This window comes from Perca flavescens, chromosome 13 (assembly GCF_004354835.1).
Source record: "Perca flavescens isolate YP-PL-M2 chromosome 13, PFLA_1.0, whole genome shotgun sequence".
In the NCBI taxonomy this organism is placed as follows: domain Eukaryota; kingdom Metazoa; phylum Chordata; class Actinopteri; order Perciformes; family Percidae; genus Perca; species Perca flavescens.
The window spans coordinates 33,729,084-33,749,002 of record NC_041343.1 but is presented as its reverse complement, the minus strand read 5'-3'; the positions used below and the strand labels follow the sequence as shown (position 1 = coordinate 33,749,002).

The following is a 19,919-nucleotide window of genomic DNA, read 5'->3' as shown; positions in this document are numbered from 1 at the left end:
TGTGTGTGTTGTGTGTGTTGTGTGTGTGTGTGTGTTGTGTGTGTGTGTGTGTTGTGTGTTGTGTGTGTGTGTTGTGTGTGTTGTGTGTGTTGTGTGTTGTGTGTTGTGTGTTGTGTGTTGTGTGTGTTGTGTGTGTGTGTGTGTGTTGTGTGTGTTGTGTGTGTTGTGTGTGTTGTGTGTGTTGTGTGTGTTGTATGTGCTGTGTTGTGTGTTGTGTGTTGTGTGTTGTGTGTGTGTGTGTTGTTGTGTGTGTGTGTGTGTGTGTGTGTGTGTGTGTGTGTGTGTGTGTGTGTGTGTGTGTGTGTGTGTGTGTGTGTGTGTGTGTGTGTGTGTGTGTGTGTGTGTGTGTGCTGTGTGTTGTGTGTTGTGTGTGTGTGTGTGTGTGTGTGTTGTATGTGCTGTGTGTGTGTGTGTGTTGTGTGTGTTGTGTGTGTTTGTGTGTTGTGTGTGTGTGTGTGTTGTGTGTGTTGTATGTGCTGTGTTGTGTGTTGTGTGTTGTGTGTTGTGTGTGTTGTGTGTGTTGTGTGTGTGTGTGTGTGTTGTGTGTGTTGTGTGTGTTGTGTGTGTTGGGTAGTGAGTGTGTGTGTGTGTTAGTGTGTGTGTGTGTGTGTGTGTGTTGTGTGTTTGCATGTGTGTGTTGTGTGTGTGTTATTATTATTATTATTATTAGTGTCAGGTTATTAGGTTATTTGTGTGTGTTGGTATGTTATTATTAGGTGTTGTGTGTGTTATTATTATTATTATTATTATTATTATTGTCAGGTGTGTGTGTGTGTGTTGTGGGTGTTGTGTTGTGTGTCAGGTGTCATGCTGTGTTGTGTGTTGTGTGTGTTGTGTGTGTGTGTGTTGTGTGTGTTGTGTGTGTTGTGTACCTGCGAGTTGATGAGGCGGATCGTGGTTTTGGAACCGACGTCCTTCTCGTAGCCGGTGGTCGGCGCGGCGTTGAAGCGCAGCACGGCATCATGGGAGTCTGTAGTTTAACATTTAGAGAAGAAGAGAAACGTTTCTTATTGGTCTGGAACGTTCAGCAGACTCCTTCAATTCAGCCTTCACACACACACACACTCACACACACACACACACACACACACACACACACACACACACACACACACACACACACACACACACACACACACACACACACACACACACACACACACACACACACACATTCACAGACACACATGCAGACAGACTCACACACGCACAGACACACACACACACACACACACACACACACCAACGCACACACACACACACACACACAACACACACACACACTAACACACACATTCACAGACACACATGCAGATAGACTCACACACGCACAGACACACACACACACACACACACACACACACACACACACACACACCAACGCACACACAGACACACTCATGCACACACACACTCATGCACAGACACACTCATGCACAGACACACACACACACACACACACACCAACGCACACAGACACACTCATGCACACACACACTCATGCACAGACACACTCATGCACAGACACACACACATATTCACAGACACACACACACGCAAAGGCACACAAACACACACACACACACATTCACAGACACACATGCACAGACACACACGCAGACACAAACACACAAACGCACACACAGAGACACTCACGCACAGACACACACATATAGGATATGGAGGAGGGGACTGACGGGGACATAACCAATCAGCACCAACTCAGCACCAACTGCAATGTTCAATTTGAGATGAATGGAGCCTACTGGCAGCCTGGCACCCGTGGGTGCTCGAGCTCCGGAGCACCCACGCAGTAAAAACTCTACGTAACACAGAGACGGGGCTGGAACATGAATACAAAGATTTGTGAGAAATGTTTAGGACCCGGTCCCTGTGCTGGTCCCCTTATGGACCCATACCTTCCAATGTGGATCTACATTATATTATATTATACTACATTACATTACATTACATTATACTACATTACATTACATTATATTACATTACATTATATTATATTACATTATATTACATTACATTATATTACATTACATTATATTACATTATATTACATTATATTATATTACATTACATTATATTACATTACATTACATTATATTACATTATATTACATTATATTACATTACATTACATTATATAAAATTATATTACATTATATTATATTACATTACATAACATTATATTACATTATATTATATTATATTACATTATATTAAATTATATTACATTATATTACATTACATTACTTTATATTATATTACATTACATTATATGATATTACATGATATTACATTACATTATATCATATTATATTACATTATATTATATTACATTATATATTACATTACATTATATTACATTATATTATATTACATTATATTATTACATTATATTATATTATATTACATTATATTATAACATTACATTATATTATATTACATTATAACATTACATTATATTACATTACATTACATTATTACATTACATTACATTATATTATATTACATGATATTATATTATATTATTACATTATATTACATTATATATTACATTACATTATATTATATTACATTATATTATATTATTACATTACATTACATTATATTACATTATATATTACATTACATTATATAAAATTATATTACATTATATTATATTACATTACATGACATTATATTACATTATATTATATTATATTACATTATATTAAATTATATTACATTATAATACATTACATTACTTTATATTATATTACATTACATTACATTATATTATATTACATGATATTATATTATATTATTACATCATATTACATTATATATTACATTACATTATATTATATTATATTACATTATATTATATTATTACATTACATTACATTACATTATATTACATTATATATTACATTACATTATATTACATTACATTATATTATATTATTACATTACATTACATTATATTATATTACATTATATATTACATTACATTATACTATATTACATTATATTATATTATATTACATTATATATTACATTACATTATATTACATTATATATTACATTACATTATATTATATTATATTATTACATTACATTATATTATATTACATTATATATTACATTACATTATACTATATTACATTATATTATATTATATTATATTACATTATATATTACATTACATTACATTACATTATATTACATTACATTACATTATATTATTACATTACATTACATTACATTACATTATATTACATTATATATTACATTACATTATATTATATTATATATTACATTACATTATATTACATTACATTATATTATTACATTACATTACATTATATTATATTACATTATATATTACATTACATTATACTATATTACATTATATTATATTATATTATATTACATTATATATTACATTACATTATATTATATTACATGTCATTTAGCTGAAGCTTTTATCCAAAGCGACTTACAGTTGCTACATACAGGGTTCATACGCATTTTAACCAACACTTTTCCATGACTTTTCGGCAAATTTCCATGACTATGTGTTCCTGAAAATGTCAGTCGACATTATACAATAAGAATACAAATCTGGTGATAACTAGCTGGACGAAGTGTTTTTTTTTAATTTTTTAATTTTATTGATTTATTAATATTTATTTGTTTATTTTTTATAAATAATATAACCTTCTCTTAATGCCTGTAGTGTGCCATCTGTACTATACGGTGTTGTTCATGTAAGCATACACCTATGGATGTATGGACTTATGACTGTGGATACTATAGCTGCTACATTTGATCCTTGGTCTTTTTTTCTGTTTCATGTTATGTGCCTTGTTGTACTGTTTTTGTCTGGAAAATGTAGAAAAATTTCAATAAATACAAAAAAAAAGAATACAAATCAGTGTTAAAGTTGACCCTCAGAGGTTTAACTGTAACATGAATGATAATGTCTGTGGTTCATAGTGGGATTCATCATATCTCTCCCCGAATACAACGCTGAGGTTAAGACGACATGAAAATACATTTATTAATCACATATTATTATACTGTGTTGTTAATAAAAATAAATTCCATTACTTTTCCAAAACTTTCTGGGTCTTTTTATGTTTTCCAAAACCTTTCCAGGCCTGGAATTTGCATTTTTCATATTCCATAACTTTTCCAGGTTTTTTCAACACATATGAACGCTGTATATATGTCAGAGGTCACACACCTCTGGAGCAACTAGGGGTTAAGTGCCTTGCTCAGGGACACATTGGTTGATGTATCGCAGTGGGAATTGAACCCAGGTCTCCCACACCAAAGTATGTGTCATATCCACTGGGCCATCACAACCCCCACAAAATGAGTTCCTTGACATCTTTCCACTCTGAACGAAAACACATCGGGCAGCAACGAAAACTGCATCCTTCGAGCCGGAATTGAACCAGCACCCTAAGGACACCAGTTATCATCAACCTACAGTCCTCCGCTCTACCAACTGAGCTATCGAAGGGGATACACACATCACACGGGATAGTAGGGCTGCTCGAATACGGGAAAAAATATAATCACGATTATTTAAATCACGATAATTTAACACGATTACTTGTTGACTTCTGGAAAGATGTTGCAATTATTAAACTTAAAAAACAGTGGAAAAAGTTACATAAATCAACAGTAAAATAACACACATACAGCTGTGAACTTTGCATCAATACTTTTCCTATTTCAACTTTATTTTTTCATTCAGAACAAAAGAGAAAATAAGAGTTTACTGCAAAACGTAATGAGCTAAATAATATTTTTTGTGATCATTGGGAGCAGAAATCATAATCACGATTACATTTAGATTAATTGCACAGCCCTGAGGGATGATCTAAAGGTCTCACCGATCTCAAGACACACACACACACACACACACACACACACACACAGAGACACAGACACACAGAGAAAAACACACACACACACACACACACACACACACACACACACACACACACACACACACAGAGAAAAACACACACACAAAACACACACACACACACACACACACACAGAGAAACACACACACACACACAAACACACAGACACAGAGAAACACACACACACAAACACACACACAGAGACACAGACACACACCAACACACACAGACGAACACACACGCACACACATACAGAGAAACACACACACAAACACACAGACACAGAGACACACACACAAATGCACACACACAGACAGACAGACAGACAGACAGACAGACACACAGACAAATGCACACAGACACACACACACAGAGAAACACACACACACACACACACACACACACACAAACATACACACACAGACAGACACACACAGATACAGACACACACACAGAGAAACACACACACACAGACACACACACACACACACACAGACAGACACACACAGATACAGACACACACACTAACACAGAGACACACACACACACACGCACACACACACAAACGCACACAGACAGAGAAACACACAGACACACACACACACACACAGATACAGATAAACACACACACACACACACAGACACACACATTTTAGAAAATAAGAGTTTCCTGTAAAACTTGATGAGCTAACTAATATTTTTGTGATCATTAATCACGATTACATTTAGATTAATTGCACGGCCCTGAGGGACGATCTAAAGGTCTCACCGATCTCTTTGCCGAGTCCGGAGTAGCGCAGCGACCCGGCCGAGGACACCACGGCACAGGTCCGGTACGGGCCGAGGTCGGAGGTCAGCGGCGCCGGCGGCAGCGTGGCGGCCCAGGACAGCGAGGAGAAGGGGGGCAGGTCGGAGGTCAGGGTGCTCACGGAGACTTTCTCCTTCAGCTCACACAGCAGCTCAGAGCTGCTCAGCTTGGGACGGCCGGACACACCACCGGGACCGGAGAACTCCACACCATACTTATTCATCGCCTGATACTCACACACACACACACACACACACAGAGACACACAGAGACACACAGAGAGACACACAGAGACACACAGAGAGAGACACACACAGAGACACAGAGAGAGAGAGAGACACAGAGAGACACACAGAGAGAGACACACACAGAGACACACAGAGAGAGAGACACACAGAGAGAGACACACAGAGAGACACACAGAGAGAGACACACACAGAGACACACAGAGAGAGAGACACACAGAGAGACACACAGAGAGACAGACACACACACACAGAGACACACACACACAGAGAGATACACACACATATTTTAACTATTTAAATTTTTAAATTTTAACATTTTTGTTTTTCATGATTTTCTCTCATTTAACAAAAAGAGAAGGTTGTTGTTTTTTTTTTAAAGCTGCAAAACGGTGAAAAATGCCCGAAAAAAGTTAGAAAAACACTTTTAAAAATATTGACCAAAGCGTTGTGACTCAACGTGAACATACCTGCAAACTCAGAAGGGCTGAAAAAGGTGACATATCACCCATTAACCGTGTTTACTCCAGCTGCTAGCTAACTGTAGCTAACGTTACCTGCTGTCAGGTGTAGTGTTAACTAGCTAACTGTAGCTAACATAACATGCTGTCAGGTGTAGTGTTTACTAGCTAACTGTAGCTAACATTACCTGCTGTCAGGTGTAGTCTTAACTAGCTAACTGTAGCTAACGTTACCTGCTGTCAGGTGTAGTGTTAACTAGCTAACTGTAGCTAACGTTACCTGCTGTCAGGTGTAGTGTTAAGTAGCTAACTGTAGCTAAAGTTACCTGCTGTCAGGTGTAGTGTTAACTAGCTAACTGTAGCTAACATAACATGCTGTCAGGTGTAGTGTTTACTAGCTAACTGTAGCTAACATAACATGCTGTCAGGTGTAGTGTTAACTAGCTAACTGTAGCTAACGTTACCTGCTGCCAAGTATAGTGTTAACTAGCTAACTGTAGCTAACGTTACCTGCTGTCAGGTGTAGTGTTTACTAGCTAACTGTAGCTAACGTTACCTGTTGTCAGGTGTAGTGTTTACTAGCTAACTGTAGCTAACGTTACCCGCTGTCAGGTGTAGTGTTTACTAGCTAACTGTAGCTAATGTTACCTGCTGTCAGGTGTAGTGTTAACTAGCTAACTGTAGCTAACGTTACCTGCTGTCAGGTGTAGTGTTAACTAGCTAACTGTAGCTAACGTTACCTGCTGTCAGGTGAAGTGTTAACTAGCTAACTGTAGCTAACATAACATGCTGTCAGGTGTAGTGTTTACTAGCTAACTGTAGCTAACATTACCTGCTGTCAGGTGTAGTCTTAACTAGCTAACTGTAGCTAACGTTACCTGCTGTCAGGTGTAGTGTTAACTAGCTAACTGTGGCTAACGTTACCTGCTGTCAGGTGTAGTGTTAACTAGCTAACTGTAGCTAAAGTTACCTGCTGTCAGGTGTAGTGTTAACTAGCTAACTGTAGCTAACATAACATGCTGTCAGGTGAAGTGTTTACTAGCTAACTGTAGCTAACGTTACCTGCTGTCAGGTGTAGTCTTAACTAGCTAACTAGCTAACTGTAGCTAACGTTACCTGCTGCCAAGTATAGTGTTAACTAGCTAACTGTAGCTAACGTTACCTGCTGTCAGGTGTAGTGTTAACTAGATAACTGTAGCTAACGTTACCTGCTGTCAGGTGTAGTGTTAACTAGCTAACGGTAGGCTAACGTTACCTGCTGCCAAGTATAGTGTTAACTAGCTAACGATAGGCTAACGTTACCTGCTGTCGAGTGTAGTGTTAACTAGCTAACGGTAGGCTAACGTTACCTGCTGTCAGGTGTAGTGTTAACTAGCTAACAGTAGGCTAACGTTACCTGCTGTCGAGTGTAGGGTTACCATAACTACCTTCCTGTGTGGCAATGTTTAGGTTCCCTCTAATGTCCGTTTTAGGAGCATCAGAGAGAAGCGCAGTCATTTAAGTGGCACCGAAATAAGGCACCGAAATCTGCGTTGCTATTCGGTCCAGTAGATAAAGGTCGTTAAGGCATCGGTGCCGTAATAGCTCCCCCCCCCCCCCCCAAAATAAAAACTCTGCGGATCTACACGATTCACGCATTTTCCCATTCAAAACGGCGATTTTCGAAGTTTGCAGGTATGGTGAAAGTGTTTCGGTGAAAGTTATTACTGCGTCCGGTAGCCTCACCTGGTAGTTCTGCACCACCTTCCTGAGCCGGCTCCCCAGCATGCTGCTGGACATCTCGTCGTCCCACACTTCTCCCAGAAGGCCGTGCGGCCCGAAGAACTCAGCGTCGCCGGCTCTGCCGCTCAGCTCGCCGCGCCGGCGGCCGCCGAACAGCGTCTCCAGGGCTCGGGTGAACGGCCGCGGTAGCAGACGGGCCAGCAGCCCGGGGGGCTCCCGGTGCCGCCGGCGCGTCACCGGGTCGCCGGCGCCGGCGTCATGCGTCCGGTTCGGCGACGAGAGCACCGGGATTGGCCGGTGAGGGTCACCGGGGACGACGCCAGGCAGCTTCTGGGGGTCAACACGCAAAACCTGCTGGAAGAAGAGAGGAGACTTAAAGGTCTGGTATGGTGAATAGAGAGGAGACTAGAGGTCTGGTATGGTGAACAGAGAGGAGACTAGAGGTCTGGTATGGTGAACAGAGAGGAGACTAGAGGTCTGGTATGGTGAACAGAGAGGAGACTAGAGGTCTGGTATGGTGAACAGAGAGGAGACTAGAGGTCCGGTATGGTGAACAGAGACTAGAGGTCTGGTATGGTGATCAGAGAGGAAACTATAGGTCTGGTATGGTGATCAGAGAGGAGACTAGAGGTCTGGTATGGTGAACAGAGAGGAGACTAGAGGTCTGGTATGGTGAACAGAGACTAGAGGTCTGGTATGGTGATCAGAGAGGAGACTAGAGGTCTGGTATGGTGAACAGAGAGGAGACTATAGGTCTGGTATGGTGAACAGAGACTAGAGGTCTGGTATGGTGAACAGAGAGGAGACTAGAGGTCTGGTATGTGAACAGAGACTAACGGTCTGGTATGGTGATCAGAGAGGAGACTAGAGGTCTGGTATGGTGAACAGAGAGGAGACTAGAGGTCTGGTATGGTGATCAGAGAGGAGACTAGAGGTCTGGTATGGTGAACAGAGACTAGAGGTCTGGTATGGTGATCAGAGAGGAAACTATAGGTCTGGTATGGTGATCAGAGAGGAGACTAGAGGTCTGGTATGGTGAACAGAGAGGAGACTAGAGGTCTGGTATGGTGAACAGAGACTAGAGGTCTGGTATGGTGATCAGAGAGGAGACTAGAGGTCTGGTATGGTGAACAGAGAGGAGACTAGAGGTCTGGTATGGTGAACAGAGACTAGAGGTCTGGTATGGTGATCAGAGAGGAAACTTTAGGTCTGGTATGGTGAACAGAGAGGAGACTATAGGTCTGGTATGGTGAACAGAGAGGAGACTATAGGTCTGGTATGGTGAACAGAGACTAGAGGTCTGGTATGGTGAACAGAGAGGAGACTAGAGGTCTGGTATGGTGAACAGAGACTAACGGTCTGGTATGGTGATCAGAGAGGAGACTAGAGGTCTGGTATGGTGAACAGAGAGGAGACTAGAGGTCTGGTATGGTGAACAGAGAGGAGACTAGAGGTCTGGTATGGTGAACAGAGACTAGAGGTCTGGTATGGTGAACAGAGAGGAGACTAGAGGTCTGGTATGGTGAACAGAGACTAGAGGTCTGGTATGGTGAACAGAGACTAGAGGTCTGGTATGGTGAACCGAGAGGAGACTAGAGGTCTGGTATGGTGAACAGAGAGGAGACTAGAGGTCTGGTATGGTGAACAGAGACTAGAGGTCTGGTATGGTGAACAGAGAGGAGACTAGAGGTCTGGTATGGTGAACAGAGAGGAGACTAGAGGTCTGGTATGGTGAACAGAGACTAGAGGTCTGGTATGGTGAACAGAGAGGAGACTAGAGGTCTGGTATGGTGAACAGAGAGGAGACTAGAGGTCTGGTATGGTGATCAGAGACTAGAGGTCTGGTATGGTGAACAGAGACTAGAGGTCTGGTATGGTGAACAGAGACTAGAGGTCTGGTATGGTGAACCGAGAGGAGACTAGAGGTCTGGTATGGTGAACAGAGAGGAGACTAGAGGTCTGGTATGGTGAACAGAGACTAGAGGTCTGGTATGGTGAACAGAGAGGAGACTAGAGGTCTGGTATGGTGAACAGAGAGGAGACTAGAGGTCTGGTATGGTGAACAGAGACTAGAGGTCTGGTATGGTGAACAGAGAGGAGACTAGAGGTCTGGTATGGTGATCAGAGACTAGAGGTCTGGTATGGTGAACAGAGACTAGAGGTCTGGTATGGTGAACAGAGACTAGAGGTCTGGTATGGTGAACCGAGAGGAGACTAGAGGTCTGGTATGGTGAACAGAGAGGAGACTAGAGGTCTGGTATGGTGAACAGAGACTAGAGGTCTGGTATGGTGAACAGAGAGGAGACTAGAGGTCTGGTATGGTGAACAGAGAGGAGACTAGAGGTCTGGTATGGTGAACAGAGACTAGAGGTCTGGTATGGTGAACAGAGAGGAGACTAGAGGTCTGGTATGGTGAACAGAGACTAGAGGTCTGGTATGGTGATCAGAGACTAGAGGTCTGGTATGGTGAACAGAGACTAGAGGTCTGGTATGGTGAACAGAGACTAGAGGTCTGGTATGGTGAACAGAGACTAGAGGTCTGGTATGGTGAACAGAGACTAGAGGTCTGGTATGGTGAACATTCAGGTAGTTTTGGTGTCTAAACTGAACCGTTTATGTCAAAATACATCAAATCAATATTTGAATGTTCTTTTCTTTCCTGTCCGTCTTTCGTTTGTTCGTTCTCTATCTATCTTCCCTCCCTCCCTCCCTCCCTCCCTCCCTTCGTCCCTCCTTCACTCCCTTACTCCCTTCCTTAATTCTTCCCTTTCTGTCTTCCTTCCCTCCTCCCTTCCTTCTTCCCTACCTCCGTCTCTTCCTTCCTTTATCCCTCCCTCCCTCCCTTACTACCTTCCTTCCTTCATTTCTCCCTGCCTTACTCCCTTCCTTCCTTCCTTCCTCCGTCTCTTCCTTCCTCTCTCCCTCCCTCAATTACTCCCTTCCTTCCTTCAATCATACCTCCCTCTCTACCTCCCCCCTCCCTCCCTTACTCCTCCCTTCCTTCTTCCCTTCCTCCGTCTCTTCCTTCCTTCCTTTCTCCCTCCCTCCCTTACTCCCTCCCTCCTTCACTCCCTCCCTCCCTTACTCCCTCCCTCCTTCACTCCCTCCCTCCCTTACTCCCTTCCTTAATTCCTCCCTTTCTGTCTTCCTTCCCTCCTCCCTTCCTTCTTCCCTACCTCCGTCTCTTCCTTCCTTTATCCCTCCCTCCCTCCCTTACTACCTTCCTTCCTTCATTCCTCCCTGCCTTACTCCCTTCCTTCCTTCCTTCCTCCGTCTCTTCCTTCCTCTCTCCCTCCCTCAATTACTCCCTTCCTTCCTTCAATCATTCCTCCCTCCCTACCTCCCCCCCCCTCCCTCCCTTACTCCTCCCTTCCTTCTTCCCTTCCTCCATCTCTTCCTTCCTTCCTTCCTTTCTCCCTCCCTCCCTTACTCCCTTCCTTCCTTCCTCCGTCTCTTCCTTCCTCCCTCCCTCCCTCCCTCCCTCCCTTACTCCCTTCCTTCCTTCCTTCCTCCGTCTCTTCCTTCCTCCCTCCCTCCCTTACGTCCTTCCTTCCGTCTTACCTCCCCTCCTCCCTCCACTCCTTCTTCCTTTCCTTACTACCTCCCTCCCTCCCTCCCTCCCTCTCTCTTTCTTATACATAGTTTAGTACTATTCTTCATTAAGATGAACCTTAACCATTACCGTGATGTTAGTCCCTAAACCTATGTATTAATACCCGGTTGGGTAACCATGGCGACAGACCTTGATGACGGAGTGCGCCCGTGGCTGAGCCCGGGTCCGCGCCCGGACCCCGAAGATGGCGTCGGTGACGGGCACGCTGTTCTCGGCACAGATGGCGTAGAGCAGCGCCATGGAGATGCAGAAGAAGGCCATGCAGAGAACGCCACGACGAGCTCGCCGCCTCAGACGCCACAGCAGGCTGACTCGGTCCATCGCTGCACCGGGGATCTGGGGAATATACACACAGAGATACACACACACACACACACACAGAGATATATGCACACACACACACACACACACACAGATATATACACACACACACAGAGATATATATACACACACACACACACACACACACACACACACACACACACACACACACACACACACACACAACACACACACACACACAGAGAGAGACACACACACACACACACACACAGATATATACACACACACACACACACACACACACACAGATATACACACACACACACACAGAGAGAGACACACACACACACAGAGAGAGACACACACACACACACACACACACACACACAGATATATATACACACACACACACACACACACACAGAGAGACACACACACACATACATACATACACACACACACACACAAACACACATATACATACATACATATATACACACACACACACACACACACACACACAGAAACAAAGAGACACACACACACACACACACACACACACACAGAGATATATACACACACACAGATATATACACACACACACACACACACACACACACATAGATATACACACACACACACACACACAAAGAGACACACACACACACACACACAGACACAAAGAGACACACACACACACACACACACACACACACATATATATACACACACACAGAGATACACACACACACACACACACACACACACACACACACACACACACACACACACACACACACACAGAGAGACACACACACACACACACATGTTTCAGACCCTGTGGAAACTCTAATGAACACATGAGTGCCCGGTTGGCTGTGTGTTAAATCAATGTGTTCCTGCTGTGTGACTCCTATAGAGCAGCAGAGTCATAGGTCAGTCACCATCACACACACACATACACACACACACACACACACACACACACACACACACACACACACACACACACACACACACAGGTCAGTCTGTGTGTGAGTGTATATATGTGTGTGTATGTGTGTATGTGTGTGTTTGATTTAAGTGTGCTACATTTTCTCATCGATATATCACTTGAGGGTAAAATGATTTTCAGTCATTAAATCTGATGATAAAACTGGGGCTGCAACTAATGATTATTTTCAGTAGCGATGAAATCGATTGTCACACAGTTCACCTTAAAGGTTAACTGTGTGTGTGTGTTTGTGTGTATGTGTGTGTGTGTGTGTGTGTGTGTGTGTTTAAGTGACTGATGGGAACAACAATCTTTAGTGTTCAGGATCCTTTTATTTTAACATGAAACAGCCCCGAAATCACCATCACCAAACTCCACCAGACTCCATGTAAATAATCAGGACTTTTAGCGTGTATAGAGCCAGCATATCTCCACCAGACTCCATGTAAATAATCAGGACTTTTAGTGTGTATAGAGCCAGCATATCTCCACCAGACTCCATGTAAATAATCAGGACTTTTAGTGTGTATAGAGCCAGCATATCTCCACCAGACTCCATGTAAATAATCAGGACTTTTAGTGTGTATAGAGCCAGTATATCTCCACCAGACTCCATGTAAATAATCAGGACTTTTAGTGTGTATAGAGCCAGCATATCTCCACCAGACTCCATGTAAATAATCAGGACTTTTAATGTGTATAGAGCCAGCATATCTCCACCAGACTCCATGTAAACAATCAGGACTTTTAGTGTGTATAGAGCCAGTATATCTCCACCAGACTCCATGTAAATAATCAGGACTTTTAGTGTGTATAGAGCCAGTATATCTCCACCAGACTCCATGTAAATAATCAGGACTTTTAGCGTGTATAGAGCCAGCATATCTCCACCAGACTCCATGTAAATAATCAGGACTTTTAATGTGTATAGAGCCAGCATATCTCCACCAGACTCCATGTAAATAATCAGGACTTTTAGTGTGTATAGAGCCAGCATATTTCAACCAGACTCCATGTATATAATCAGGACTTTTAGCGTGTATAGAGCCAGCATATCTCCACCAGACTCCATGTAAATAATCAGGACTTTTAATGTGTATAGAGCCAGCATATTTCCAACAGAATCCATGTAAATAATCAGGACTTTTAACGTGTATAGAGCCAGCATATCTCCACCAGACTCCATGTAAATAATCAGGACTTTTAGCGTGTATAGAGCCAGCATATCTCCACCAGACTCCATGTAAATAATCAGGACTTTTAACGTGTATAGAGCCAGCATATCTCCACCAGACTCCATGTAAATAATCAGGACTTTTAGTGTGTATAGAGCCAGCATATTTCCACCAGACTCCATGTAAATAATCAGGACTTTTAGCAGATTGGATTATCTTTTTGTGTCTCAAGGGGGAATTAAAAATTGTACACTATGTGAAATTGACAATATTATGATATCTGATCATGCTTCAGTTATCTGCACCATGACTCCGAGGGAAAACACCCTACAACATAGAATTTGGAGAATGAATAGAAAATATTTAATGGATATGGAATTTGTTGCTTACGTAAAAGAACAAATTAATATTTTCATTTTAACTAATGTGCAGCAACCTCATCCTCAACATAAGCCAAATATTTGTATTATCTGGGACTCCTTCAAAGCATATATAAGGGGAGTAATGATAGCCTTTGCATCAAAAAGGAAAGCTAGTCTTGAGCAGAACATGGCTAAAATAAAACAGGACATTAAGTTAACGGAAACACAACTTCAAAATGGAGACCAAACAATTAAAAATAAATTGCAAGAAAAGAAAATAGAAATGGATAATATGTTAATAGATCAAGTTAAAGACTTTAGACAAAATTCAAATAAGCTTAATTATATTTCAGCTAATAAATCCGGTAAACATCTGGCATCAATAGTTAAAAGGGTTACAAAGACTCAGTCTATATCTTTAAAAGAGGAAGAATCTGATGATGTTATTACAAATATTGATATTATTAATAAAAGATTTAAGCAGTTTTATGAACACTTGTATACATCAAAGATTAAAGATGATGACCCAGATTCCTTTCTTAAATAGGTCAAATTACAGTGTTTATCAGATCATCAAAAGGAAGATATACGGAAAGTCTTTACAACCTCTGAGATTGAAGCTGCAATTAAGGCATTTTCTGGAAAAAAGGCCCCAGGAATAGATGGCCTCCCTATCGAGTTTTACTCAACATTTTGGCCAGATATTAGATCTTTGTTCCTGGAAGTTGTAAACTAATTTGTTAATCAGCAAAAGTTGCCAGAGACTACGTATCTTCAAAACTATTTCTGTGATACCAATACCAGGTCGTGAATGTAATAAGCCTTCTGATTTCAGGCCTATCAGCTTAATCAATTGCGACAAAAAAATTACAACAAAAGTAATAAATAGCAGATAGGAATTCATTTTACCTAGTATTATCCATCATAACCAAGCTGGGTTTATTCCTAACAGGGATCTTAGAACTAATGTTAGACCATGCATATCCTTAACACAATATGCAAAAAAAAAAATATATAGATTTGACTTTGAAGGCGGTCGATGCCGAAAAAGCCTTGAATGGTCATATTTGTATAAAGTTCTTGAAACATTTGAATTTCCAGTAGAATTTATTAATATGGTACAAACGGTGTATAGAGCCCCTAAAGCACAAGTTTACACCAATGGCGTTCTTTCTGAGGTATTTTCGTTAACTCGTGGTACTGGAAGGCTGTCCATTATCTCCAGCACTGTTTTTGATGGCTATTGAACCCTTGGCTGAGAAAATAAGACAGACAGATAACATTACTGGTATCATTATAGGCAAAAACAAATATAAATTAAGCTTATTTGCTGACGATTTGTTGTTGTATCTAAGTGATGTAGACATTTCAATCCCGAGTGTAATTAATATAATGAGTCAATTCTCAAAAATTTCAGGTTATAAAATGAACAGTGGTAAAACTGAAATTTTGACTTTAGGTCAAAAACAAATAAACCCAGAAGTATATAAACAATTTAAAGTACAAAGTGAAATTTAATATTTAGGTTGTTACATGAGCGCAAACAAAAAACAATTGTATAAAAGTAATTTTGTAACACTGAAAAATAATTTCAAACACCATCTAAATAATTACAGTGATCTAAAGTTGAATCTAATCGGTAGAATAAATTTGGAAAAAATGATGTGGCTTTCTAAGTTTATTTTTTTTTTCAGTGTATCCCGCTGACTCCACCAAAAACCTTTTTCAAGGAAATAAATTCCATAATTACATCTTTTATTTGGGCTGGAAAAACCCCAAGAATAGAAAGGAATCTATTGTCTTGCTCCAAACGGGAAGGAGGATTAAACATCCCTAATATGGAACTGTATCAGATAGCAGCCCAGATGTTTTATATAGATCGTATTATTAATAATACTAATGAAGATCCATGGCTGGTTATTGAAAATCACCAATTACAACCAAATAGTTTATTATCCTTCTTGTTCTCCAAGAAGAAATTAAAGACTGATAACTTTGTTATCAACAGTACATTAAATATGTGGAAAAAAACTAAGGAGATTTTAAAGATGGAGATCGGTACTCCAACACATATTAAGATTTGGAATAATCCGTCTGTTAAAATCCAAGGTACTGAATGAAGGTGGAAAACTTGGATGAATCGAGGTAACGAAGCATTATCGGATATCATTAGTTCAAATAATATATCTTCATTTGATACATTAAAGGATACATTTAAACTAAAAGATTCAGATATATTTAAATATATGCAGTTAAAAAACTGGGTCAAAGAGAACTGTGATATAGTGAATGATGTTCCAGAAAAGATAAAGACCCTTTTGGAACAAAGTAAGGAAAAGAAAAAATATATAAGTGTTGTGTATGATTATCTCAATAATGTAGTAATTAGTTGTAATCTGTTAACTAAAATATATGAAAGCTGGGACAGAGATATAAAGGATTTTAATGCAAAAATAAAATGGAAGGAGTGCTTAAATTTAACATATAAAGCCACAACCAATGAAAATCTTAGATTGATTCAATATAAATTAATGACTAGAACTTATTATACTAGGGATAAAATTCATAAGTTTGATGCATCTTCCCCCCCGACCTGTTTGAAATGCGGTAGTAATGACATGATATTGAGAGATGGCTCTCTAACATTTGTAAGCAGAAATTTGTATTTACACCAGAAGCCTGCTTACTCCAAAATGTAACAAAAATGAAATATCGTATGGGATGGCAATTCATATTTTCCTCATTAGTTTATAAGAAGCTGTTGTTACAAAATTGGAAAAATACAGATACCCCAGGGTTGGAAAAATGGAAAAATGTAATGAAATATTACCTAAACATCGAGAAAACTCGCTCAGTGGACAAAAATAAACAAAAAACAATTTAACTCTGTGTGGAAATCAATATTTGATGCTCTGTAATCAGCCCAACGCTACCTTTGCTCAACTCATTCTGTATTTTACTTTATTTTGTTTGTGAATTTAACATGGAAACGTTAAATTATTATTATTATTATTTTTTTTTTTCTCTCAGCAGTTCACTTAAGGAGCACCATAGGTGTAGTTTGTGTGTGTGTGTGTGTGTGTGTGTGTGTGTGTGTGTGTGTGTGTGTGTGTGTGAATGAGAGTATGACTTGTCCTGTGTGTTGTAACCTGTCCGGAAAGTGTCTAAATACTTGTTTGTTTGTCTTGTCTACTGTACTGTACTGTATGGATACAGTAAAAGGGGATTGAGTATTGTGAATTGTTTGTTTCTTCCCCTACTGTGAAGAGGATGTTGTTTAACACTGGTTGACACTTGAATGGACTTGGACTGGAAACCAGGTTGACCAGGTTGTTTGCCTATCTGTTTTTTGTTGTACTTGCATAATAAAAACAATTCTTATACGGGGACTGTACCGGGAACTGCTGGTAATTGCTAACGCTAACGCTAGCATGCTAATGGTTGCGGTTAGCCCCATGGTTTCGGCTAGTGACCTAGAAGGCCGTGCAGATGTTGACCAGCTCACCCGGAGACTGAAGGCAGGACACATTCAGAAACCAGATCTCACTCAGAACACCGTGGATGGATTGTTTTCCAAGTTTGTATGAAGCACCAGAGACTAGAGATGGCCCGATACCACTTTTTTGCTTCCCGATACCGATTCCGATACCTGAACTTAAGTATCGGCCGATACCGAGTACCGATCCGATACCAGTGTGTCATATATTTTATTATGTTTTAACAGCTGTATACTACTATCTCTGTATGGATGTGATATGATTTCTATCTCTGTTGTCTGTCTGGCTCAGGTTAAACTCTTTGTGAAACATGAACAAACACAAACAATTAATTCCCCAGAACTTTCTTTTATTCTCCAGTTTGACAGTCAATTATAACGGAAAAAGAACATAAATAAACTACTTTAACGTAGATTTTCTTCTGCTGGGCTTTATTACGTGGTATCGGATCGGTGCATAAACTCCAGTACTTCCCGATACCGATACCAGCGTTTAAGGCGGTATCGGAGCCGATACCGATACTGGTATCGGTATCGGAACATCTCTACCAGAGACACGAAATAATATGGGCACTTTAAGTCTCCTTGGATACACAGTGTGTTGCAAGAACATGCAGACAACCGACAATCATGATCAATTTTTAATCTATTTATCAAACAACCAAGGCTAGGCCCCGCTAGTCGACCACAACCTGAAATTCAGAGGAAGCAACATGCATGCATTATAAATATCATTCACTTTAACCTGGCTTGATATTATATGAATACAATGGTGTCATGTCAGGCAACCAGTGTATTTCTTCCTAATGTCCCTCTCCAAAATCTCTTCAGAAGAGGAGTCACAGCACTTACTTGCTTTGGTTTTTGTAAAGCATTAAAGAATGGTTCACATAAGAACATTTCCATTTTAATTTCAATTTTCTTTGTAGATGCACTCCCCTACACAATCACCCCAGTAGCTGAGTATGATTTAGTATTTCTAAATATGGCTATTTATGTCCTCTTGTAAAAAAATTAGTCTCTTTTTCATATCACAATATATATCGCAGGAAGAAAAAAATATATATATAGACGTTTGATTGGTCGGTTGCTGTGGCAGTTATGCTTCAGCCAATCAGGGAATGGAATCAAATCTCCTTCATTCATTCAGACCCTTTTTTCAATGTTTTTGGCTTTTTTTTTTTTTCATTTTAGGTGCTTTTTCCTGTCCCGTGTGGAGAACAGTGGCGACGTTACCTTGTAGGTCATGGTGTGCGTGCCGTACCGCACGCTGTGATGCTGTTGTTGCTTAGAAACGGGCTGCAGCATTCAGGTTTCCCCTCATCTCCTCTGCGGACAGAGATAGAAACACACTGTTAACATCCTTCACTTCTACACGCTTCTTATGACATACTTTAGACTCTAAAATGCTCTAATGCGTGATTGCAGAAAATAAAAATAGGGTAACTTTGGTCATTTTTAACCTTTATTTCCCCATATTGTGTCTAAGTGACTGATGTGAACAAAAATCTTTGAAATTGGTCCAGTATCGAGCGAGAAGCAGCAGTAAGAGTCCAATAAAAGTTCTGTTGTTGCTGCTGACAGACTTAGATTATTATTCTAAGTGTCTGACAACATTATGGGATGGATCCCTACAGAGATAGACCTTTTAGTTAAAGAGTAAGATCCTTTTAGTTTAACATGAAACAGCCCAGAAATCACCATCACCAAACTCCACCAGACTCCATGTAAATAATCAGGACTTTTAGTGTGTATAGAGCCAGCATATCTCCACCAGACTCCATGTAAATAATCAGGACTTTTAGCGTGTATAGAGCCAGCA

General features: G+C 40.3%; 1 protein-coding gene across 4 annotated transcripts in view; it reads right to left on the bottom strand.

Annotated features, from left to right (window-relative positions):
* st6gal1 (ST6 beta-galactosamide alpha-2,6-sialyltranferase 1) overlaps window positions 1-19,919 on the bottom strand; it is a 39,232-nt gene that overhangs the window by 18,221 nt on the left and 1,092 nt on the right. For 3 of the 4 annotated variants that reach the window (XM_028596366.1, XM_028596367.1, XM_028596370.1), the window contains exons 2-6: window positions 19,334-19,426; window positions 11,918-12,124; window positions 8,179-8,529; window positions 5,709-5,973; window positions 873-970 (exon numbers count right to left, since the gene is read on the bottom strand). In XM_028596366.1, the coding sequence (XP_028452167.1) occupies window positions 873-970; window positions 5,709-5,973; window positions 8,179-8,529; window positions 11,918-12,124; window positions 19,334-19,405 (993 nt within the window). In that variant the 5' untranslated portion in view covers window positions 19,406-19,426. The remainder of the gene's footprint in view (window positions 1-872; window positions 971-5,708; window positions 5,974-8,178; window positions 8,530-11,917; window positions 12,125-19,333; window positions 19,427-19,919) is intronic. The other variant, XM_028596368.1, reaches the window with a different exon arrangement.